The sequence below is a fragment of the Dermacentor albipictus genome, chromosome 3, assembly GCF_038994185.2.
Source record: "Dermacentor albipictus isolate Rhodes 1998 colony chromosome 3, USDA_Dalb.pri_finalv2, whole genome shotgun sequence".
NCBI lineage: Eukaryota > Metazoa > Arthropoda > Arachnida > Ixodida > Ixodidae > Dermacentor > Dermacentor albipictus.
In genome coordinates this window covers 27,186,827-27,211,686 of record NC_091823.1, presented here as the reverse complement: position 1 = coordinate 27,211,686, position 24,860 = coordinate 27,186,827, and the positions used below count along the sequence as shown (strand labels likewise).

Sequence of the window (24,860 nt, the reverse complement as noted above, 5' to 3'; positions counted from 1 at the left end):
CTAATCTTCATGCTGCGCACATGAACAATATAATCGGCAAATGTGAAAATCAAAGAAACCAGAAGTTTTGGAGACCAAGGGAAGCACTGCAAAGTAGATACATGTGTTTGCTCTTCTTCAACTGGAAACAATGTGGACTAAGAAAAATAACTATCAGAGTGAAGAGGTTGTACTGTTCATCTCGCAGAGTTGGTGCGCAAATTAGTGGTTACAAAAAAGGCATAATGGCGGTCACAAAACAGATAACATATCTGTCACATCACAAAAGTTTCACAGGTAACATATCTGTCACATCACAAAAGTTTCGCTGCTAGTCATGTAGCATGCCAGAAAAAGAAAGCTACGATAATTTTTCATATAGCATATGCTCTGAACCGATTACAGATACAACCAGCTATGCTCCTGGCACCTGTCTTAACAAAAAGGACATGCCCATATTTGTGGGTCGCTTCAGTTAAGCTAAGGCAGAGTCACCTGTGTTCTGTTACAGAAACCACTGGGTAGCAGGGTAACCCGCAGTCACGGCTGGCACAGCCAATTGACAACGACCTATACTCGTGTAAAATAGAAAACAAAGAATGTAAGCGTACCCATGCCATCCTTGCGGATGGGGGGAACGACCGCCTTCGTGCCGTTGTGCGCGCTCGGTGGAGCCTCGCTGGTCTCGCTGTCCGAAGAGGAGCTGCTGCCTTCGCTCGAGCTTGTAGTCTCGTCGTCATCATCGTCGACGACGCCTCGTCCGGTCATCATCTGGACATGGACGCAAGCATTGTGTCAAAATTTCTACAGCGCAGCAGCTGCGATACAAAGCGAACACGGAAACACGTCACCTTCTTTACTTCCAACCCGCAGAGCACGGTCCGACCTTACTTGAAGAAATGCTGCATTCAACCCCCATATTCAACGCCGACTACGAGGTGTGCTTGCGGCAGAACGCGAGACCTGTGCACATAAGGAATGGCTGTAACCTCCTCAGAGCTTTCCAGCGCCCCTCCCTCCATCTGCTAAGGCAACACAACAGCGCGACCCAATAACAAACCGATCTACGGCGCCTCTAATGGGGGAAAAAAGACGAACGCGCGGCAACTTGCACGAAAGGGAGTAGCAGATATGCAAGAAGCGTTATTCCCGTCCTTTCGGTCGACCGCGGTCGCACCGAGATTGTTTCGATATTTCGTTTATCGCAGACGTCGCGCAACTCGGAGCATCAGCTCATCTGCAGGTTTTCTCTTTTACGTCATAAACTACACGGGTTGCTCCGGTAACAAAAACAGTTGGACTGTGCGCGAAGACGCTCGGCAGGCACTCACTAAAAGCGACAAACGGCAAGTCAGCGCAGCCTTAACGAGATTCGCAGCTGTTTTGTACACCTTATCGCAAAGATGATGCCGAACTTATGCTCCATTTATGGACAGCGCCGCGTGAACCCGACCAATACAAACATACGCAACAGGCAAGGAGAGAGGTCACTATTCGAAGCGCACGACAGCAGCGATTCTTATTTCCCTGTAGGCGAAGCGGCAGCGGTGACGGATAAGGCGGGTACCTTCCATGCTGACGGCTGCCACACGATCAAAATATTGAAACATAAGTGAGAGAAGTAGCGACGCGCAAGACGTCGACAGAGTTGACAAATATTCGCGGCGTTCGGCGCGATCGTTCAACAAACTTGTCGTTCTCTTTCACGACCTCACAGAGACTTTCTCACCTCTCACAGTATGGAAAACATCGTTGTTGGCAGCCAGCGGTGAAGACGCAACGCAGGTTTGGAATTATTATGCCGCAGCAACAAACTCTCCACGACAAGAAAAGTGGGAAGAGCCGCTATGCTGCGGGCGGACTGACTGGCGCGATCTACTTTCTGCCGTTTGCGTCCAGAGGGAGCCGCTGAAGTGTGACTCAATACAATTAGCTTATCTTCGTAATCGCAACGCATTCACCAATTGGCTTAAACTGCTCAGTTCTTCTATTTTTAGCAAATAAAGTAATCTGCTCAAGCTTCACACTCCATAGCCACAACAAACAATTCACTCACACTTCCGTAATGCTATTTTGCACTTCCGGTTGACTCTGTGCCGTAAATGGATGTTTCTCAGAGACTGGGCGTGTACGATACAGTTTCTTTAGCGCAGGTGAGTTCACTGTTAACTTCTTTCTGTCGTTGTTTCGGTATCATAATACAGCGACTTGTTGTCAAGCGGCTGAGCGGTTGCGACGGAAGATCTCAAAGCACCTCTCTCCTTGGCCAGCTCTGATGGAATTGTTGTCTGCTTTTCTAGACTCTACTGCATGGCCTCGCAGCTAGAACTTAACTTTCGCATAGCGCTCTTCTAGGAGTTTTGATCGGTCAAACAGTTCTCACGAATGTTTTACTTATAGGTAAACGAGTAAGCCCGCAGCGATGGAGGACATATTTCATTGGTGTCGCGAGGGGAACGCATTCCAAGTGCGCGTCTGGCTCGACGACACCGAACATGACATGAATCAGGGGTGAGTCGAAGCCGCACGTCAACTTACGCGCGTCCAGACGCAGTGTTCACTAAGCAGAATTAATTCCGGCCGTTACTAAAGACAGGATTCAATCATCTGTCATTCAATATTATTTCGATGTGTGTTCTCCCGCACATGGCGGAGTCAAATATGATATTACTACGGAAAGTTTGAGGTCAGTTCCTTTTTAGGAGGTGTAGGTTGTACGCCTACGCCAAAGATTCGTGCAAGACACCTTTACACTCTCCGATCTATGTTGCGAGTTCTGCACTGATAAACAGGCTACGTCTAGGTAGAAACGATGTTTACTTAAGACGTATGTACGTGGCGTCTCTTCTTTTGACAGCTCAAAAGAAAGAAAGAAGTATTTGCTCTACTTCTGCCCAATCGTCTTTAAAGTTGCTCTTTTTTTTTCCCAGTCCATTCGTAAGTAGAACTTTTCCACAGTACATGTGTGGTTTAATTATACTTGCGCTTTTCAGTTTACATAGACCTGCCTATGTTTACACTGTTGGCGCATAAATGTTGCTGTCACAGGGACGACCATGGCTTCAGTCCACTTCACTGGGCTGCCAAAGAGGGTCACGCAAACATTGTGGACATGCTCATTGTACGGGGCTCACGAGTTAATGCCACCAACATGGGAGACGATACAGCGCTTCACCTGGCAGCTGCTCATGGGCATCGCGACATTGTGCACATGGTATGTGACGTATGCACACTCTTTCCCAAAAAATTTGCAGACCAGTCACATGTGACCGGCCATATGCTTTGGAACCTCTACTGAAACAGAGGCTGATAACACGAAAACTTTTATCCGACTTATTTATTTAGTGACCATGATTTCTTTTTTTTCTTACCTTCTTTATTTCATGATGGTGTGTAAAGGAAAAGGGGGAAAAATAATCCTTTTTGTATTATGTGCCAGAAAGCTTGTCAAAATCTTTGTCATTACTGTACGGCCATGGCTGTTTTGCATGAGTTGCTATAGAGTTCATTATTATTTGCCTTGGTTCATTTGCAGCAGTTTTGTGGGCGAGATTGCAAAGCTTGGACTCTACACTTGTTCAATCACTTCTGCCGACATTTGAACTTCTGTGCAACTCAATGAACAGTGTGATGCATCAATGTAGTAGCTGGTAGTGATAATCATTTGTTCACATCCCAGTGTTTCTGTGTCTCACATTATATATAAATATATACAAGCCATGTAAGAAGCCTAGACCGATGTACAAAAACAAATGGACATTTAGTTCGGCATTTCGGCCAGGACTGGCCTTGACTTCTGATAAAGGCTGGTGGCCGGCCTCAACGTGGCATTAAATATTTGTTCTTGTTTGTGTGCCTGCACTTCTTCCAGCTTAATAATTGCTGAATCCAAAAAGAATTACTTCATTTGTGTCTGTGCGTGCGTGTGTGTGTGCGCGTGTGTGTGTGCGTGTGTGTGTGCGTGTGTGTGTGTGTGTGTGTGTGTGTGTGTGTGTGTGTGTGTGTGTGTTTGTACACACACAGAGTAATCATCACTACAGGGATTTTACAAGGTACAATATAGTACCTTTATAGTATATAAAATAACAAATGATAAACGCAATCCGTGGTTCACTAAGTCACTTAACCAACTGAGAAATAAAAAGAAACGATTGTACGCGTCCGCAAAACGCGCGTCCACTCCAATATCTTGGAAAAAATACACCGACTTCTTGAAAAGCTACTGCTCCAGAGTATGCGCTGCCCGAGATAAGTACTTTTCGCACGATTTGCCATCCCTGCTCACAACTAACACAAAAAAATTTTGGGAATCAGTGTGTCCGGAGCGACAGGACGGAAACATCATTTTGCATGATAACGACCACATTCCCATTCCAGATTATGACTGTCCAAACGCGTTCAATTCATTCTTTTCATCAGTATACACCATAGAAGACGACTCAAACGTGCCTGAGGTAGCTGATCTTGACTACCCTTTCTTACAGCCCATCGACATTACTGTCGACGGCATCGCATCCATTATAAATAATCTGAAAGTGTCCACATCAGCAGGCATTGACGACATAAACTCAAAAATACTAAAAAACACGATATCAGTCTCGAGTAAAATATTATCTCATATATTCCGACAATCGCTATCGACAGGAATGCTTCCCCAAGACTGGAAAATCGCGAAGGTCATTCCCATCTTTAAATCTGGCAATAGAAATTCACCGCTAAACTACAGACCCATTTCACTTACTTCCATCTGCTGTAAGATGCTAGAGCATATAATCACCTCCCATATTTACAATCATTTAGAGAATAATAACTTTTTCTTCACAAACCAGCATGGATTTAGAAAGGGTTTATCGTGCGACACGCAACTATTTGAGTTCACGACTGAATTACATTTTAATCTGGACAAAAACCTGCAAACTGACTGCATGTTTTTAGATTTTTCAAAAGCCTTTGATCGCGTAGCTCACTGCCGACTAATTTCTAAACTGTCTTCGTTGTCCTTAGATTCACTAACGCTATCTTGGATTCGGAACTTTCTTACCAATCGGCAGCAGTTCACCGTGGTTAATAATTTTTCCTCCCCGCTCTCTTACGTGTCTTCTGGTGTGCCACAGGGTAGTGTCCTCGGTCCACTTCTTTTCCTTATATATATTAACGACTTACCGAATAACATTTCTTCTCATGTGCGGATCTTTGCTGACGATTGTATAGTTTACCGAGAAATTACTAGTACTGATGACCACGTAAAAATTCAAATTGATCTTGACCTTATTAGCAGCTGGTGTAGAACCTGGCTAATGTCGCTTAATCCAGATAAATGTAAAGTAATGTCTTTCACTCGCAAACATTTTCTTTCCAGCTTTCCATACTATATTAATAACAATCCTGTGTCTGTAGTTACTTCTTACAAATACCTAGGCATAACCCTGACAACAAACCTTTCCTGGACTACACATATAAACAATATCTGCGGAAATGCCTCCCGATCCTTGGGATATTTACGCCGGAACCTCCGTAAGACGCCGACAAATATCCGCAAATTAGCCTACCTTACATTTGTTCGCCCTAAACTTGAATTCGCTTGTTCAGTATGGTCCCCTCATTACATTTATTTAACCACTATGCTAGAATCAGTTCAGAATAGAGCCGCTAGATTTATTTCACAAAATTACAACTGGAGTGAAAGTATAACGCAAATTAAAAACAATCTATCAATTCCTTCTTTGACCACTCGTCGTGATGTAGCACTTATATTGCTTTTTCACAAGTACGTTCACGGGCCCAGGCCATCACCAATAGCTCTGCAAGTTTCTCCATTCACCTCACGCAGATTGCATAATCATCTTTCTTTCACGCGCATCTACGGCAAAACAGACGCTTTTAACTCATCTGCGCTTCCACGTGTCATCCGCTTGTGGAACGACCTTCCCGATATCCTGGTAGCTGAAGCTAACAAAGAAAAATTCCGTCACGACATAAACATTCATTTCTTACTTTAAAAAAAAAAAAACTTGTCTGTGTTGCTTCTTGTATGCTTTTTTTTTTCTTGTTATTTAGAATTATTTTCTTGGTGTAAACTTGACTCTTCGTTGTGTTTTTATTAACAAAGCATTGTATAACTGTATAATTTTGCATAATTATTTGCTGCTCTTTATACTGTGTCAATTTCCCCCCCTTACCCAATGCCCATTCTTCGGGCCTGTAAGGTATTTTGAATAAATAAATATGTGAACAGACAATACAAGAACTGGCACATTGAATGATGTGTTTATTACAAGATGAACCATAGAAATAGGCACAGAATTGAAATTAAACTATTAGCTATTTGGTGTGCTGTGAACATAAAACCATTGAAAAAACATTTACTTCAGCTGGCTTAGCCAGTTAGCGTGCATCAAAAGGTACGTACACCTCCAAAAATGATCGGCTCAAAACAGCTGTAGACAGGAGAGAGCAGCACTGACATGTGTTATTGCAACAGCATTGAAGTGCTCAGAATAGGGTTTTATCTGTCTGTCTGTCTGTCCATGCCATTGCACTGGGGTGTGAACCATTGTCCCGTAATCCGTGCATACGTTTATAGCATAGGAAACGGATACCTTAAGCAACTTTTTACCCTGGGAACAACATGAAACAGGGTTTGCTCTGTCCATTCCATTACACCACTATGTGTTGTAATGGGACCATTGTTGTGTCGTCATGTGCCATTGTAGGAGCTGACACATAATTGCAGGAGCTTTGCATGAAGTTAGGGAGTAGCCAAGGGAGGAAGTTCTGTTGCAGTAAATGTGCTGAGGTGAGAGCCACAGGAATTTTCAAAGTCTGCTCATATATCTATTTTTAAAATTTTTAATACTTTGGTGATGGCACAGGTATACAGAAACAGTTCAATGAGCACTCTAAAGGTCACCAGCTTGGCCTTTGGTAGGGCACAGTTTCCAAAATAAGGTTACATTTGAAAGATTGCAGTAGGCCCTTTAACCTCTACAAATGCGAACAGGTCATAAGAGAAGTGACCTGTGTTGGAGCATGTGGTTATAACTTGCTCATTCTGTAGCTCAAATGGGACTATGGCTGTTATGGTTCTTCGTCTTCTTATAGTGTTGCTCTTTTATTCTTTCACAGCTGCTCAAGCGCAAAATGGATGTCAATGCCATTAATGAGCATGGAAATACACCACTTCATTATGCTTGCTTCTGGGGATACCAAGCGATAGCAGAGGCAAGTTTTCTGGAATTAATTTTGGTAGAGCCCATCTGTGCTTATCCCTTATACATATTTCTGCCATTGCTTTCCTTAGCAGAGGCAAGTTTTATGGAAATAATTTTGGTAGAGCCCATCTGTGCTTATCCTTTATACATATTTCTGCCATTGCTTTCCTTCCCTTGAATTATGCATTATGGCTTGCATTGGACTGAAAGTGTGTATAGCACGACTTGTTACAGTTTTCTTGTGTTTGTGTGTCTGCAGGATTTGATTGCCAGTGGTGCCTTGGTGTCCATTGCAAACAAGTATGGTGAAACGCCGCTCGATAAATGCAAAGGTCACATGGGAATTCGCTTGAGAGGTGAGCTTGTGTGCATCAGCTGTCTGTTAGTGCATATTTTATATACAGGCGAGCCAGGACGAAACACCAATAGTAAGAAAAAATGCAATATGCATCATATGCATAATTAAATTATTGTTATGTGAAATCCCAGCACAGCTAAAGCTAAAGGTGCGCTAACCTCAGAACTTGGTGTATGTGAGCATATCACTGCAGTTTCACAGGCACACGGCTGAATTTGGAAAGGGAAACGACCTGTTTTGTCTCTTTCTTTTCTCTTCATGTTTCATTATGGCCTACCTGTGCATAAGTATCTAAAGTTATCAAATGTTGTTCCTGTGATCCAGAAGTGGCTGAGCAGGCTGGCCAGGATTTGAAGAAAGTTTACTACAAGGACCAAAATTGGCTTGGCACCAAAACAAGGACAAGTGAGTGTGCTATTTTTTTCCCCTATCCACGGTGCTTGGAACATTCGGTAAAGTGCCGCTGGGACGTGTAAGAATCAGCCAACTTGTTTCCACACTTGTGGTCCAAATCATTTCTTTGTCTTGTGCCTCGTTCTCTTTTCCCTTGGTTTAGGGCACAGCAGCTATTCCTTACCAACTAGCCCATTTTTCTGTTCTGCCTGATTTAATTGCTTCTTTATTGACTTGATTTCTTTGGTAATAGACCTGAAACTGTGCATTACCAAGTAATGCTGACAGAAGGAAGAAGATGGGTGGTAGGATGAGCTAACTGCTTTAAGGAAAATTACCTTCAGCTGTAATTATAATAACTCGTGTGCAATTCATTATGTTGTACATCTTTGTTAGTTTCTTGTGGCTCTGATGGTTAGTCTTAAATGGAGCTGTTTCACGATTGCTGATGTGTTGCTAGTGCGTCACATGTTTTGCTATGTTGCAGTGTGCTGTTTTTGTGTGGTGATAGTGGAACTGATAAGAGTGTTGGAAACCTTTTCACAAATATTGCAAACATTTGAATTTGAACTTGAAGGTGTGTTTGCTTGCTTCAGGCATACATTGCAGATACATAGAAGTGTAATTTAAAGAAACAGTGCAAAATGTGCATCAAGAAGCAAAAGCCAATGGTGAAATGCTGTCCAGCAGCTATCTCTTTCTCAGAAAACAGGAATGCGGCAAGCAATCCTCACTTATTTTAGCTCTTAGCCAGTGCTTTCTGTGTGGCTTTTCTTATTCACTTTATTGTTTGTACTTTCGTGTTGTTTCTTTATAAAACGCTAGACGAAATTCAAATATCTAATGGGCCATACATAACATAGCCAAATCATGGTGGTGACAGGCAAATCAGCTGGTAGTGTAAACACGTGAAGTCAGAAGTGAACTGTTTTTTAGGCAAGCTAGTGCTTGCTAATTGAGTGGATGATTCGGCGAAGCCACTTTATAACAACTTGCGCAACCAGCATTTATCGAACCTACAGGCACCACTTACATCTAGGTTTCATAAAAATGCGCTAAATACGAAGGTGAAAGGAACACATACAAGAGGACGAGCGCCGTATGTCATGTGTGTTCCTTTTGTCTTCATCTTTAGCGCGTTTGTATGAAAACTGTCAAGATTGGCCAACTCACCCAAACTAAGGTATTGTTGCAACAAACATCTAGCTCTTATCAATGGCATACATTTGAGAAAAACCAGCATTTGTAACGCCATCTCCCTGGTGCAACACTGCACAATCTCATGCTACAGGTGCATTGTGCTAGAAGCTGCCTCAACTATTTCAACGCTTGTGCCCCGAGAGTGCAAGTCATGCTCATGAAGAAACCCGATGGTGCCGAATCAGAAATGGAGGACAGCACTGATATTGTAGAGGCATTACAACACTTACATCATTGCGAAAGCAGAAGCTCAAAAAGCATCGCAATCAAAACTCATGGCAGTGTACTAGGCAGTGCATCTGTTTTTAATTTACATTGCGTTACTGCTTTGTTTCAGGGGATGCCACTCTTTCAAGGCACTCGGGTATTAACATGGACGAGCTCAAGTTTTTCCAACAAATTGCATCGACCTCGTCTGGAGAGGTGAGCTGATCCACATGATTTCATATCTTCATGTTTATTCAGTGATGTACTGTACTCACTGCATGCAAGGTGTCAATTTAGGACTGACTGATGTACATCAGCTAGTGCAAGATGGAGGTAATTGGAGATCGCTGGGGGAGTTCTTCGTCCTGCAGTGGACATAAATAGAGGCCGATGATGATGATGATGATGAATGTGCATACTTTCATTTCCACTGGCGTGCACTCTGTTTGACATCATTACAATTTCGGCTCGTAAACTTGAGTTTGCGTAAACTTTAGTGAACATATTTTTAGCGACATGATGTGGCACTCTCGAGTAATTGCACATATGGAGTGAAAAGTTTTCTTGACGTGTTTCACTCTGAAAGTATAGTACTTTTACTGTTTGGCACTTAACTCCCTTGTAAACAAGTACTACTTTAACTCTTTCAATGTCACTAATGTACCGGTATTTTTCTGCGTGCACATGAAAACGGAACTAGGTAGGAATAAGAAACGAAGATAGCAGTGTGGGAACCATACCAAGGCCACATTTGCCATTATTCGTGTCATTTATTCCCTTCTGCATAGCCAAAAGTAAACCATTTTGTTCGTTTTATAGTACCCATGAAGAAAAACGACACTGAGGGTGCATCACTTCCTAAAAAACCAGACATTGAAAGGGTTAAAAGGAACTTGGTGATACAGAGTAAAAACATGTTTTTGTCATGCTGTCACCTCTTTCCAGGCAGAATTTATCTTTCCTCTTCTTTTCTCATCAGTGTATTTAATAACCCAACACTCTTGGAGATGACAAAACAATAATAATAAATATACATATCTGGGGTTTTACATGCAAAACCACGATCTGATTATGAGGCACACTGTAGTGTGGGGGGCTTCAGATATTTAGACCGCCTGGGGTTCTCGAATGTGCACCCAGTGCACAATACACAAGTGCTCTTGCTTTCCTCCCCCATCTTTGTAAACGTGCCTGAGTGACTTTCAACTTTGAATTAATGTGATTATCAATCATTAGGGTGATTCTCTTGTTCAGAGAAAGCAAGCTGTTAACACTTAGAGGTATTTGGGCAGGGATTCAATTTTTCTGTGGGGTTAATGAACTTTTTAGCAAGGCATGCACACCTGCACTTACCGTTAGCTCGTAATAACTAGAACTTTGTGGTTACTATTAGCACATAACTGAAACTTGAATTATTCGCGATTCTGGCAAATTCAAAGAAATCTCAAACTTGTGATTGGCAGGCTGTGTTTTCTAGGCATCTTGAGCACTTTTAGTTAAAGATAAAATAATCTTATTTAATTTATTACTGTTTTAACTTCCCAGAGCAGAGCAGTGTTGCCAGAAATGGATGATAAGAACTTCATAATGCGTTTATAGTCAGAGCGTGTCTGCATTTGATATTCAGGCTACTGCATCTATTGACAAACATCACTGTAAGTAGGCACCACTAAGCCACTTGTGCATCCACAGGTCTAATATCCTGCATTGTACAGAGATTCTCTCTCATATTTCCACCAATAAACAGTTCATTGACGAGTTGCTTAGTTCCGTACTGTGTATGGTGTTCCTCACATTGTGCATTTGTATACTGACAATTTTTTTCTGTTCTGATTTTTTTTTTCAAATTTGGATAATTCACACTTCTGGTGTTCCAGTCACAAGTCTCTGGACCCAAAGCATTTGAATTATCACGAATCTGCTGTGATTTAATTTCTGCCAGTGCCAGTTCCAACACTCTTGAAGCTCCACCATTCTTTCTTATGCAGACTTGGAAGGGCTCCTGGCAGGGGAATGACATCATAGCCAAGATTCTCAAGGTGGGCGAAGTGACACCACGCATCTCGCGAGACTTCAACGACCAGTATCCACGACTGCGCATCTTCTCGCATCCTAATGTCCTTCCAGTCATTGGCTGCGTCAACCGCCCTCCGCACTTGATCGTTGTGCAGCAGTATCTGCCACATGGTTCCCTTTTCGACATCCTGCATGGATCATCAGGTATATACCTAACAATTTCAAGGTTTTACTTGCTATAACTGATCAGATTATGAGATTATGAGAATTATTTTGAACATCTGGGGTTCTTTAATGTGCCCCAAAATAGAAGTACTTGAGCATTCTCGCATTTTGCCTCCTATCGAAATGTGGCCACCGCAGCTGGGATTGAACCCGCAACCTTGAGCTCAGCAGTGCAACACTGTGGCCGCTAGGTAGAGTGTCCAGCAATTCAAACGCGATGCACACTGGGTGATTGCTGGGGGGCCAAATGAAGTTGCAATGCATCAAAAAGACCCTTGCCTTTATTTTATACCTCAATGTACCAGCTCACTGCCCCAGAGAACACTGGTGGTGCAAAACATGCCAGCGTCCATGCAAGCTGATTACAGTGAAAGCTCGTTAATTCGAACTTCAATAATTCGAATTTATGGATAATTTGAACTGTACGATTTGGTCCGGCCAAGCTCCATAGAAGTCTACGTATAAAAAAGTCCGTTATTTCGAACGCGAGAAGGTTCCCTCACGGATAATTCGAACTATCCTCGCCTGGCACACGGCCAGAGAAACGCGCCTACTGCCTACACACAAGGCTGTATTGCCTCCAAAACGGAGAGAACGGCGAGAGAAGGCTAAATCGGAAAAAAATCTAACCGGCGCGGGGCCAGCCAGAAGGCAGCGGCGGCTGCCGCCTCTCCGTTCTACGTAACCTCCGAGAGCAAATCTTGTACAGCTGCTAATGTTGTGCGGAGATGGCACGGCAAGCGCCAAAACACAGCGAATCAAATACGTCGCTGCTGCGCTTGCAATCAAAAACCAACCAATCAGGGCCTTCGCCATCTTCACATGTTCAGCGTCTTTGTTTCGGCAGTCTTCATCGGTGGTGCACCTCTGTTTTCAGCTTAGGAGGTATCGGCCGTCTCGATTCATTGTGATAGTGTTAAGCCTCAGCTATCGTTCCTTTCGGTGGACATCGGTGGTGTGGCCCAGTCGGACCCAGAGCTTCGACTTGAATATGGCGTGTGCCCGCAGCACACGCCATCACTTTCTGACCCGCCAAATTTCTGACATGCCCTACTGCTTCCAAATCGCAGTTTACTGTTGCTCTCCTTCACTTTCGTTAGTTCGAACTTTCGTTAATTCGAACTGAAGCGGCTTACCCTTGCGGTTCGAATTAACGAGCTTTTACTGTATAACATTTTAATCACTGAGCTCTGTACATACCTGGGATGCGCCTTTGTGCAATCTTGGCAGCAGGATTCCATTGAACCATCACCTGAACCTCTTTTCAAGCACTGGCTCTTCTAGCCTTGAAAAAATATATCTCATGTTTTCTCACCTTCGTTGTGCGAATGAAGACTGGTATTAGCCAAAACAGGACGAATGCCATAATGACATTTGGACACTGACGAGTGGTATTTGACGATGGAACAATGCATAATCTGGCATGTGTACCACATGCGTAACCACAGTTGTTAGTTAGAAAACATGCATATTTGCCAATTGCTGCTACAGGCGTTTGTGCAGTGTTTATGAGTTTGTTTTGTGTTTGTTGCATTTCATAATCATTTGTCTCTTATCAAGTCTTTCATCCTCTTTTTCTTAGTGTTATTTTTCTTGTCATCATAAAATAAGAGGTTCCGAGAGCAACTATAAAAGTTTTTAGCTTCACCTCATGCTGACAATGTCATTAAAATTGACAAGTACTATTATAAGGTTAATAAGCCATATGCCAGTGAAATCTTGCCACATGACACCACTGTTTCAATCGCAACACACAAAGGTGTAGGAAAGTCACAAGATAAAACACTGGCAGCTTGTTATGCTAATTCATTAAAGAACATGGCATGTTCAATCTTGGTTAGCAACTGCTAAGACTAGATTGTAGAATATAGTGTCAGTGGTTGAAAACTTGACTAAAGAAAGCATGTATAATATTAATTAGGTATTTTTTTGCACTGCAGCACGGGGGGATATTCTGTAAGTATCTATTTTGTCTGTTGCTGAAGTTCTGATTAGCTGGGCTGGGGTATGGCATCAGAAGAAGACAGGTGCCTTCAGCCAATCAACACTTTAGCAGCAGACGAAATGGACATGTCCACTAGGTGGACACTTAGAGAATAGCCCCCCAGTTATTCATTCGAATTGCGTTTTAAGGCCTGAAAACTGTGTGCATTAGAAAAGTAATGCTACAACTGTGACCGTCTTAGGACTGCCATATTTTAAAGAGCAGGGGTCATCATACAGTTTCTTTAATTGTGCATGATTTTTTTTTTCTTTAATAAAACACTTACGAGCAGTAGCTCGAACAGGAATGGAGAACATTACCAGTAAATACGAAGGCGTCTACCGCAGGTCTAAAGTATAATTTGTTGATTCTCTTGAAAAATGAGATCTCGTTGAAAAGCTTAGAAAAATAGAAGGCATACTTCTCTGTACATTCTGGGCAAGTTTACTCAGCATCATTTTGAATGTCAGGAGTGGGCAGCACTGTGTCTGCTTTAGTTGTTTATGCAGGATGTCTTCCTTGTCTATCGTAGGGATGGTGGTGGACCAGGCGCAGGCACTCAAGTTTGCCATTGACGTTGCCCGCGGCATGGCCTTCCTGCACACCCTCGAGCCCATGATTCCAAACTATCAGCTGAGCAGCAAGCATGTCATGGTGAGTGTTAATCACAGTAGGTGTTGGTAAAATTTTACTTCCTAAGTACTCACCTACGTAATAAGTTAGTCAAGAGTCTGCGCATTAGGATCGCCTACAGTCTGCCAGTGTGATAACTAATCTTAGTTTGCAACCATTTATACACATCAGCTCCAACAGACAATGAATGTGGTCTCAAGTTCAGTGCAAGTTGACTTAATTAGTGATTGTATATCCAGAACAATTTCCTGATGGTAGGTACCTGTGATACTAACAAGTCTATATAGTTGTCCTTTTGCTTGAAAAGTGCTTCTTAAAATAAGTTGATGGATGGGAGGCACTAAGCATGCAGCTGCTGTCTAATCGTACAGGCCTGCTTGCTAATGCTTGCTTGCCTGCTAATTCTCCAGGCCTGCTTTGCTTGGAACACTTTGTGTTCTTACAGCATTGTGGGTATAAGGATTGTTTTTGCTTGATCCTATTCCTTTCTTATCACCCACCTCTCAAGACCAGTTGATCCTGGTAATAACAAAGGCAGCATGCTGGTAGAACCACTAAGTGTGAAAAGGAAGAGAAGTGCGATAGAAATGTTGCACTGTCTATGTCCTTGTCATAGTCTTCATACATTTACTGGAGTTGTGAAGCTAGGCTGGTATATATAGTTTTATCAACTTCCTGTGCATGATTCCTTTCATTTGCCCACTCGAGTTCTCACCTTGCAGCATGCTGCTCTTTGTTTCACCACTCACATGGGATGGCTGCTTTACCTTCTATGCTTACATTATTTATTATTATGGAAAAACAGAATGCAAATGTAAGAAGGCATATTTCCATTTCCAAGTTAGCAACTGTGTATGGAACCTATGAGTGACTGACAGGTGCTTGGCTTTAGGGCGACAGCATATTCAACGCCCGGCTATGCTGCTATCACATGCTGCGATTTCACATAATGGAGGTTCCTTTCCATTTGCACTTTATTCCAGAATTATAGTGACGTGATGGCATGCAGGATGTATAGAAGGGCTGCAGAGCACAATGCCTTCTCTTTGTCTTTTCTAGATGCCCCACATGCCATCTTAGCAGAAGCTTGTGCACTACATGTAATGGTGCATTGGTCAGCGAACGTGAAGGACATTCTTGTCTGTCTTATTATTGACAGGTGGATGAGGAAATGACAGCTTACGTAAACATGGCCGACACCAAGTTTTCCTTCCAAGAACGGGGAAAGATGTATCATCCTGCTTGGTATTCACCCGAAGGTGAGCTCTGCAAATGGATAATTAATTTTAAGGGCGAGTTGAAGTTGCATAAAGCTGAATGCAGTCGTGATGGCAGCATTATGAACCTGACCCATGCCTCTGCTTTATGGGCTGGGCCTTGTTGAAACAGTTCTGTACACATTCCAAAAATTCCAAACGTGTTATGTGTAATCATTGAGACATGAATTCTATATTGATTGCACATCGTTTCCATAACTGGAATGTGGAAAGCATGTGGTACAGTAAAAGCTCGTTAATTCGAACCGCAAGGGGAAGCCACTTCAGTTCGAATTAACGAAAGTTCGAACTAATGAAAGTGAAGGAGGGCAACAGTACACTGCGATTTGGAAGCAGTAGGGGATGTCAGAAATTGGGCGTGTCAGAAAGTGATGGTGTGTGCCGCGGGCACACGCCATCTTCAAGTCGAAGCTCTGGATCCGACTGTGCCACACCACCGATGTCCACCGAAACGAACGTTAGCCGAGGCTTAACACCATCACAATGAATCGCGACGGCCGATACCTCCTAAGCTGAAAACAGAGGTGCACAACCGATGAAGACTGCCGAGACAAAGACGCTGAACGCGTGAAGGTGGCGAAGGCCCTGATTCGTTGGTTCTTGATTGCAAGCGCAGCTGCGACGTACTTGATTCGCTGTGTTTTGGAGCTTGCCGTGCCATCTCCGCACAACATTAGCAGCTGTACAAGATTTGCAAAGCCTCCGAGATTCGCAACGGGCAAGAAGTCTTGGAGGTTACGTAGAACGGAGAGGCGGCAGCCGTCGCTGCCTTCTGGCTGACCCCGCGTTGGTTAGATTGTTTTCCGATTTTGCCTTCTCTCGCCGTTCTCTCCGTTTCGGAGGCAATACAGCCTTGTGTGTAGACAGTAGGCGCGCTTCTATGGCCGTGTGCCAGGCGAGCGTAGTTCGAATTATCCGTGAGGGAACCTTCTCGCGTTCGAATTAACGGACTTTTTTATACATAGACTTCTGTGGAGCTTGGCCGGACCAAATCGTACAGTTCGAATTATCCATAAATTCGAATTATTGAAGTTCGAATTAACGAGCTTTCACTGTATTACAATTGAAACACATAGAGGATTGTTTGTCGCTCTTAAGATACATGTTCAATTTGCTAGCAGAGACTTTTTCTTTCTTGTTTTTAAAGAATATGAATGGGATGTGAACAGAATGGATGCAGCCTCGTTATTTTGCTGCTTTTACATTCCTTACGTACATAAATAACTGCAACCAAGACATTGTGGCACCCACCGTGGTTGCTTAGTGGCTTTTTTGTTACACTGCTAAGAATAAGGTCATGGGATCAAATCCCAGCCACGGTAGCTGCATTTTAACAGGATCGAAATGCGAAAACACCCATGTACTTAGATTAAGGTACATGCTTAAGAACCCCAGGTGGTCAATATTATTCCGGTGTCCCCCACTACGGCATAATCGGGTAGTGTTTTTGGCACGTAAAACCCCATAATTTTTTTAAGATATCATAGCATTTCATTTAGTTAGCTTTTAGTGCAACTATTTTCGTTTCCATTTGCAGGTCATAATTTAGCTATCTATCATGCAGCATTGCACCAACTAAGTGGTCATAAGTACATAAGTGGTCAAGTATGGCTAGTGCGCTGTTAGTGCCAGAAACTGAGATACCTTGCTCCGTGCAATGTGATATGGATAAAAAGAGTTGTGAATGTTTAGGACAACTTTGCACGATTTTCTTTTCTTTTTTTTAAGTTGCATGTGCTCAACAAAAGTTTTCATATTATATTGACGTCATTACAAGTTTCATTGCATTAGTCGGTGCTGGATTATGAAAAAAAGTATTGTATCTTGCCATTGCTAATTTTGTCCTTTTAGCTTCACCGGTAATTGTGCCTTCATGTGAAAATTCTGCCTTTTCCTTAGTGCACCACATTCTCTCATTGTGCTTTTGTGTTTGCATTTTATATTGCGGTCACCTACTTTTATGTCTGTATCAAAACCATCGCAGCCTTGCAGAAGAAACAGGATGAGATGAACTGGAAGGCGGCTGACATGTGGAGCTTTGCCATACTGCTGTGGGAGTTGGCGACCCGCCAAGTTCCTTTTGCTGACCTGTCTCCAATGGAAATTGGCATGAAGGTATGTAGCAACAGCCACCATGTTCACTGTTCATGGTCTCAGTTTCTTAAAGTTCAAGAACAATGGGGTCGCTTTTGCTTTTTATTTTTAGTCGCTTCTAATTGTTATCCCAAATGCTGCATTGACACACAAAAAGCTGGTTCTGCTATATATGTTGACTATTTCAGTTACTATTAAGACCATATCATGTATGCATAGATGTATGTTCGACACTGTGCCAAAAGTACTTATCGCTGGGCATAATCAGCCTTTTGCCAGCAAAAGCCTTTTGCAAGCAAATGCCTATTCTTTGTCCATTTAATTTAAGCACGAAGCCTATCATGCCTACACTTAATGTTTTTAATGTCTCGTATCTTGAGGTTACAGTTTTTATTGAATGAAGCTCGAAAATGGATGTGCTCAAAGTTGGTTTGTTTCCCTATAGGTAGCCCTGGAAGAGCTGCGTGTGACCATTCCACCAGGGATTTCGCCACATATGAGTCGGCTGATTCGTATCTGCATGAACGAGGACCCCGGCAAGAGGCCTACGTTTGAGATGATACTACCCATCTTAGAAAAGATGAAGCACTGAGCACATCGTGTGTCTATTCTTAAACAGCATTCTGACACAGATTACCTGCCTCATGAAGTGCTAGAATGCTCCGAAGCTTAATTCTGCATCTCTTTTGTGACGTCTCATCGTTATCCTGTCATGTCATCTGGAATGCATTACAATAAGGAAGAACATGTTTGTGTGTCCTAAATGATGCTGCATTTTGTCCACGTTGCAAGTTCCTGCAAGAGCAGCTCTGGCTAAAAAAGGACAAAAATGTAAGCAAACTTGGGTCATTGCTTTCGGATAGCTGCAAGCCATTAGATTAACCTTTAAATGCTAGTAGGAGCTGCTATGCATTTCTGACGTGTCACAAAAACTTATACTATTAGACTATTTCAAGTTATGATTTTCATACACTGCTGGCTTGGGGCTGTGAGCAGCAATGAGGGGAAACGGCACAAAGCAGGATGAAGAACGGAGCAATACAGGGTGATGACTCGCAGACAAACGTTTCCAAAAGCCAACCCTTCTTTCCATTTTCATGCCGTTTTTTCGTAATATTAACCAACTCGCCCATATTCCCACATTAATGCTGAATAATGGATGCAAACTACAGTGCAATATGCACAGATGCTGTGCAGAATATTTCAGCTATGAAGCTTGTCTTGTGCATAAAATGCAGCTTGATGCACAAAAAACCCAGCTCGATGGGTGCCTTTACTGCCTTCTGTTTGTGTCCGTTTGGATAGTCTTTGTTGCCTATTTGATGCTGAGCAGTTATAAACTGGTAGCTCAGCCACACGTTATCAGCGAGTGAAAACTCGTTAACCACTATGCACACTGAAGGCACACCTTTGCTTGGCGACATATTTCATAGCACTGTTCGCTGCATACTCATCTTTCAGTTTGCATTACCTAATGTAAGAGCTGGTGTGCACAAGTGGTGTATGTCACAATACCGACCACCAAGTGTTGAGGGGAAGGTTTGTGGCAGGCTAACGGGCACCACACGCATTGCTTTAAGCATGCAAAACGTCCCGTTTTTATTGAGGAGTACAATTTTCAATGTCCATGCTTTTAAGGAGAGTGGATTAACAATGGTACCAAAGATTGCAACAATTGACGTAAGTTTCTTGACATACCTTCTCCAACGTCGCTATTTTATCTCTGTTATACTCGTTTTCTTGGTGAAAATGAAATTCTTTTGTCATTAGCTTTCTGCCAGAACATCTTTGTTGGAGTATACCTAGTAAAAATTAGAGATAAAAACTTTGTCTCTTCTAAAATTTTTTACAAAAAATGTTCACTGAACATTCACAGAGCTTTCTTCAAGAAAAGTTCACAGAAAGGCTCTGGGAAAGACGTACTGATCTTTTATGTTTTCCAGATTGGTAAAGTTCTCAATGAAGTTCTGTGAAAGATAAAAAAATTGCTTCGGAGATACTTTTCTTTCATGGTAACATCGTCGCAAAATGATAAAGGCTGCAAAATCTTTTCTGTTGGTATGGTTTGTGTTCAGAGCTAGCAATGAAGAAATTTTGATGAGTGTTGCAGTATGCCCTTATGCTTACATCATAATTAGCTAAGCCTGATTTGCAGCTCATTGTTTATTATGTTGTAATATCTGTGCAGAAATGTGGAATATGTCCTGTTTAGAGTGACCCAGACATTATTAGTATTTATAGTGATGTCTGAATTGTTTGTTTGACATTGTTTAGACAAGTCATCATTCATGGTTGAACTGTCAGTGACCTTAATTTTGTGTATTAATCGCTCTTATCATTTGTATTTTGTTTGTAACAAATACTCGAGCCATACTGCCTCTGATTTAACTGACAAAGGAGGCTGCAGACTGTAGCGCTTATGCTTATCCAATATTTATGATTACATTTTCATCACTGCAGTTGTTAAATTAATGAAATCTGATGCATTTATTGTATAGAAGTGCACTGCCAAAACTTTTCCTGCATATTTGCTATGGAAATAAATTGTTGCTATTGCTCCTTGGAATAGTAATTATTCTCTTTATTTTGTCCAATAAACTTTTTTAAAATTTGCATGAAATTTTATCAGAATACATGCCATTAAGTGCACTATTGTCATTACAAATTGTGCAGTCTGTTGCGTGTCACAATATCATGCAATGTCTAAGGGTTCTTGCTGTTGATATTTACTGGCTGCTGTCACCACCAGGGTATCGAACCAGAACTGTACTAGAACATTAGGTTTTTCATGCTGAAATGAAACCAAAAAGAAAAAAGTTTAAGGCCAGCATGGCCACCATTCCTGGAACTTTTTATTTATGCATTGCCCATACTTGTGGCTCAGCAATTCTACATCATTTGTAAATGCATATGGATTGCTGTCATCTTCAAAATGGCAGTGCCATTATTTCAATTTTCAGTGTGGATAATTGGGACAGAGGCATGTTGGTAATACGCCCATGAGCATTAGAAGTTAGTGAGCATCAAATAGTTCTCTTGTGGTGGGAGACCTATATATGAAATAAGTGCAGTATAAATGACATTGCTTCAGACATATACTTCTAAAGTGCTTCCCCAACATTATTTTTTTAATAACTGCTTGTGGCATGAAAAACAGCAAACCCAGGCGATTCCATGAAAACACCAGTCAGCAATGCACTGTAGTTTCCATGTTTATTGATTTCAGGTAGTCTAAACCAGAACCACTAGTAGTGATGCACGCAGCTGGCATGTGAACATTCTTTCCAATTGTGTTGGCATGTCAATTTCTTTTTTTGTCATTCCTGCTGAAAATGAAAAAGGAAACTTGTGTCAGGTAGCCTATGCAATATGCAAGTTGCAGACATAGCTTCACCATGCTGCCACATTCAGATACAGCTGTAGAGTTGCATGACATCCAACATGCTCATTAGGTTCGCACGCGTCAACTGACTAGAGCAACAGCCTCTGAACAATGATCGATACTGTTGGCACAACACAGGGCCAACAACAAATCTTTGCAAACGCAAAAGGACAAGGTCGGTTGCAATTGATCGTGCTGTACTCAACTGTCTTTAGCTTTAGCAAGACAGGCCTTTAGGGTAGTGAATGGAATTTATTCAGAGAGTATGTGGTGTACTTGCACTAATCAAGCATGCATATTCATTATTTAGAGCAGAATGTTCGTGCTGTTTTGCATCACCCTTATTAGCACTTACTTGCAAGCAGAATTTATCTTGAAGGTCTAAAGGGACAAACACTACAAGAATATAAGAGCAACACTAAAACAATGCAGAACCAACAATAACTGCAAAACCCATTCTGAATTTTTTGGACGAACAGTGATTGCTTGTCAATGGAGAAAATAAATGAACACACATGATGTGGCAATCTCACGGACTGTTGCATTTTTTAAGGCGTCTTTCTCTCTGAAAGAAAAGGCTAGAAAGGTTTCTTGGTCGCGCTTTTAATTTTTTATTGCAAGTATGTGATATAGTATTTCTTGCCTCAACGTGCCTCGACTGGGTACTGCCATAGCTAAGACATCAATAAAGCTGTTGCAGAAATTTCACTGTGGCACCGCCACAAGTTTCACATCCTTTCCGACATACAGGGTGTTTCAGTGAACACTTCAAAAATGTTTTAAAGGTTGCTTGTGGCAGATAGCTCAATTCTAGTTTATGAGCCGGTCTACTCAAAGTGGCGGACAGTATTTGCAAAAAAATTTACATGGAAAGTTGTCTAATTAACAAGAACTCACTAATGAACTTTTTAGCTAATTATATGACCCATATTGCAATTTATGAATTATAGCCGTGGAGTTCGCAAGGCGGATCCACTTGGGATGAATTTTCAAGATGACACCAGTTCCGAGATATAAATTCCCGAACTTTGCGGAGAAATGCACTGGCGTTCCAGTTGTGTGCTTCAGTGCATGAAATGACATTTTGTTAACAAATTTAACTGGAACGCCAATGCATTTCTTTGCAAGGTTCGAGAATTTATATCTCGAAACTGGTGCCACCTTGAAAATTCGTCCCAAGTGGATCCGCCTTGCGAACTCCACGGCTATAATTTGTAAATTGCAATACGGGCCATAATGCAATTAGTTAAAAACTTAATTAGTGCATTTTTATTAAATAGTCGCATTTGCATATCAATTTTTTGTGCAAGTATTGTCCGCCGCTTCGAGTATACCAGCTCATGAACTAGAATTGTGATATCTGCCACAGGCAACCTTTAAAGATTTTTGAAAGTGTTCACTGAAACACCCTGTATATAGGTAGTGTTGGAATTGCAAATACTGCTCAAATCAAAGCCTGCGCACATGCTTGCAGATTGTGCTGCGGTGCCAATCAAATATAGGATGTGAAGCTTTACTCAAAATGTATGTTTCAAATACATGTTTTAGATTCAGAACATCAGCAGAATGCGCTCATAGCAACCTATGAGTATCTTTCATGATGTTTAATGAACCTCACACAATTAACTATCATTCCGAGACGTATTGGAGACCACAAGCTTTAAGATAAACACATGGAGAAAGGAAATAAACTATGCTCCCTCCATGGCTAAATAGATTTGGTTTTCATATGATGGCGCTTTCACAAATTAGCACTTCTCAGCCTTTGGATTTTCTTTTGTATAAAACCACACCGTGTGGATCTGGTCAAAGAAGAAACAAATTATTAGTATGCAAAGCCGAGTTTCGTGCAGCTGCATCTTATGCCAACTGCACCAGAAAGGAAATATGGCACTTGCCTAGACCCATGCAAGCATCAACCAGTTTGTGTGGCACCCAAAATCCTGGATCGAGTTTCCTGAGGGTCACTCAGCATAACGTCATTCCTTGTGCCAGCCACATTTGCCATTTGCGACTGAAACTGCCGGAAAGAAAGCCTCCTGTCTTCCTGTATGTGCACTCTGTCTTTCATTTTGTTTTCTCCACAGACTTCTCGGAAGTTTCCTCATGGAAGCTTTTGTCGTATTTGTTTTACTATGCCCATGCACAGAAGCGATTTTTGTCAGTCTCCTACAGACTTCAGTTGCACAGGTGTAACATAATTTATGTCAATGCCTGGCATATGGCAGCATATGGCCTACCTAGGCCTGCCCCTTTAGGCTGGATGGGTAACCGTTTCTAATATGTTCACCCCCTTCACAGAAGAATGGCGATTGTGGACTTTCACTATGCCTTATCCCAACTCGACAGCAAAGCTTGTGCATTATTGGGGCAGACTTTCTGAGAGTGCTTCTCGATGTTGAGGGACGAATTAAGGCCTATGGTCACCCGTAAAATACCGGAATATGCTTGCTTTCAACACTTTTTTTTATTAAGAAGCCATATACAGGGATTTCAGTCACAGACAACTCACGATGTCACTATATGATTATGAAATATGCCTGACCCTTTTTCATATGCTCTGGCGTTGCCCCTCGTTACGAGGCACAGAAGAAATCAATGAAGACAAGTGGCTCTCCGCTATCAAGAGCCCTGATGCCGGGGTGCAACTATGGGCTGTCCAGAGGGCCCACGATGCGGCGGTCGGGCAAGGCCTGACTGTCCCAACGTGGGAGCGGCCCGCAGCGCGCTGAGTCGCGTGCCTCAGGACCTTATTAAAGTTTCGCATCCATCCATCCATCCATGACCCTTTCTAAACTTTGCATCAGGCAGTTGCCTGATGCAATTAAAGTGTGTAAAACTTATTAGACATTGCAAAAAATGTTCTGAATCTAAAACAAGTCTAATGAAAATGCACGTTTGAGTAAAGCATGTCTAGTTTTATATACCAAAGCACAACCAGCAAGCATGTGCGCAGACTATGATTTGAGCAACTAGCTTAGGGTAATTGGGCAAAAGAAATGAACAATCAGAAGTTAGGACTCACCTTGCACCCCCCCCCCCCCCCTTCTTTTTTCTTTGTTTCCATTTTACGCTGAGATGCTTAGGTCTTAACAATTGGTCCAGTCTAGGCTAAAATAGTCGAAAGTTATAGTACTCAGCTTGTTCCCTCTCCTTTTTATTTTCACTTTGCACTAAATGGACGTTATGGTCTGAAGTTGTTCAAAGTGAGCTTACCACAGTATTAGAACGATGGCACTTGTCACCGCTGCGGCTACGGACATGCAGCGAGGTCACAGATGGCGCCACCGTTTCATTGCAGAGAAATCGGCATTTTTGAGCTGTACGTGTAGCCACCAAGGAGGTTCAACCTCCTTGGTAGCCACCGACGACACGCACACTTGTCATGGATCGGCTCGAACGCGTCAAATTAGTTTTATAAATATTTCATGATTCGTTTAAGCATCCTACATGCGTGATCATTTTATGGCTAAATATGACCTTACGCATCAATAACGTGTGTGACAACCCTCTATGCCTCTGTCGGGAGCGATGGCTGCATCCACTACAAAGCATTCAACGGAGCTCGCAGCGCGCGCTAACCTGCTTTGCTTCAGAAAATTGTACTGCGACAAGACCGCGAAACTACTTTATTTTATAAATACCGCAAAACAAACCAAATTTCGTGAATGCGAAAAGGGCAGAGCCACGCTCGTTATAGCATTTTTGCCAAAGGCGCGGCAAAGGCGCTTTGTAGTAGACAAGCACGGCAGAACCGAAACTATTACAACTGTGGCGCTACTTTTTCTCGAAGCGGATAAGCGGTGAACTACGCTTTACGTTGCACGGCCGCCTCGATCACGACCTTTGAGATCATGGCCTTCGAGATACCCGAGATAAACAAACGAATAACGAGAATGAC

General features: G+C 42.3%; 2 protein-coding genes and 1 long non-coding RNA gene across 6 annotated transcripts in view; 1 reads left to right on the top strand and 2 right to left on the bottom strand.

Annotated features, from left to right (window-relative positions):
• Positions 1–1,861, bottom strand: part of LOC139057326 (MBT domain-containing protein 1-like) — a 47,258-nt gene extending 45,397 nt beyond the window's left edge. For 3 of the 4 annotated variants that reach the window (XM_070535282.1, XM_070535285.1, XM_070535284.1), the window contains exons 1-3: positions 1,709–1,860; positions 831–942; positions 591–750 (exon numbers count right to left, since the gene is read on the bottom strand). In XM_070535282.1, the coding sequence (XP_070391383.1) occupies positions 591–750 (160 nt within the window). In that variant the 5' untranslated portion in view covers positions 831–942; positions 1,709–1,860. Of the gene's footprint in view, positions 1–590; positions 751–830; positions 943–1,708 lie in introns of all 4 variants that reach the window. The other variant, XM_070535283.1, reaches the window with a different exon arrangement.
• A 136-nt stretch (positions 1,862–1,997) lies between these two features.
• Positions 1,998–20,143, top strand: Ilk (integrin linked kinase). The gene is made up of 12 exons (XM_070535290.1): positions 1,998–2,132; positions 2,380–2,490; positions 3,028–3,193; positions 7,105–7,200; positions 7,450–7,546; positions 7,873–7,953; positions 9,479–9,564; positions 11,337–11,568; positions 14,106–14,227; positions 15,366–15,465; positions 17,468–17,598; positions 18,023–20,143. The coding sequence occupies exons 2-12, from the start codon at positions 2,402–2,404 to the stop codon at positions 18,167–18,169; spliced, it is 1,347 nt and encodes a 448-aa protein (XP_070391391.1). The 5' UTR covers positions 1,998–2,132; positions 2,380–2,401; the 3' UTR covers positions 18,170–20,143.
• A 630-nt stretch (positions 20,144–20,773) lies between these two features.
• LOC139057331 (uncharacterized) lies at positions 20,774–24,774 on the bottom strand. The gene is made up of 2 exons (XR_011512688.1): positions 24,176–24,774; positions 20,774–20,903 (listed from the first exon to the last, which is right to left on the bottom strand). It is a non-coding gene; the product is annotated as an uncharacterized lncRNA (long non-coding RNA).
• Positions 24,775–24,860: the final 86 nt, after the last annotated feature.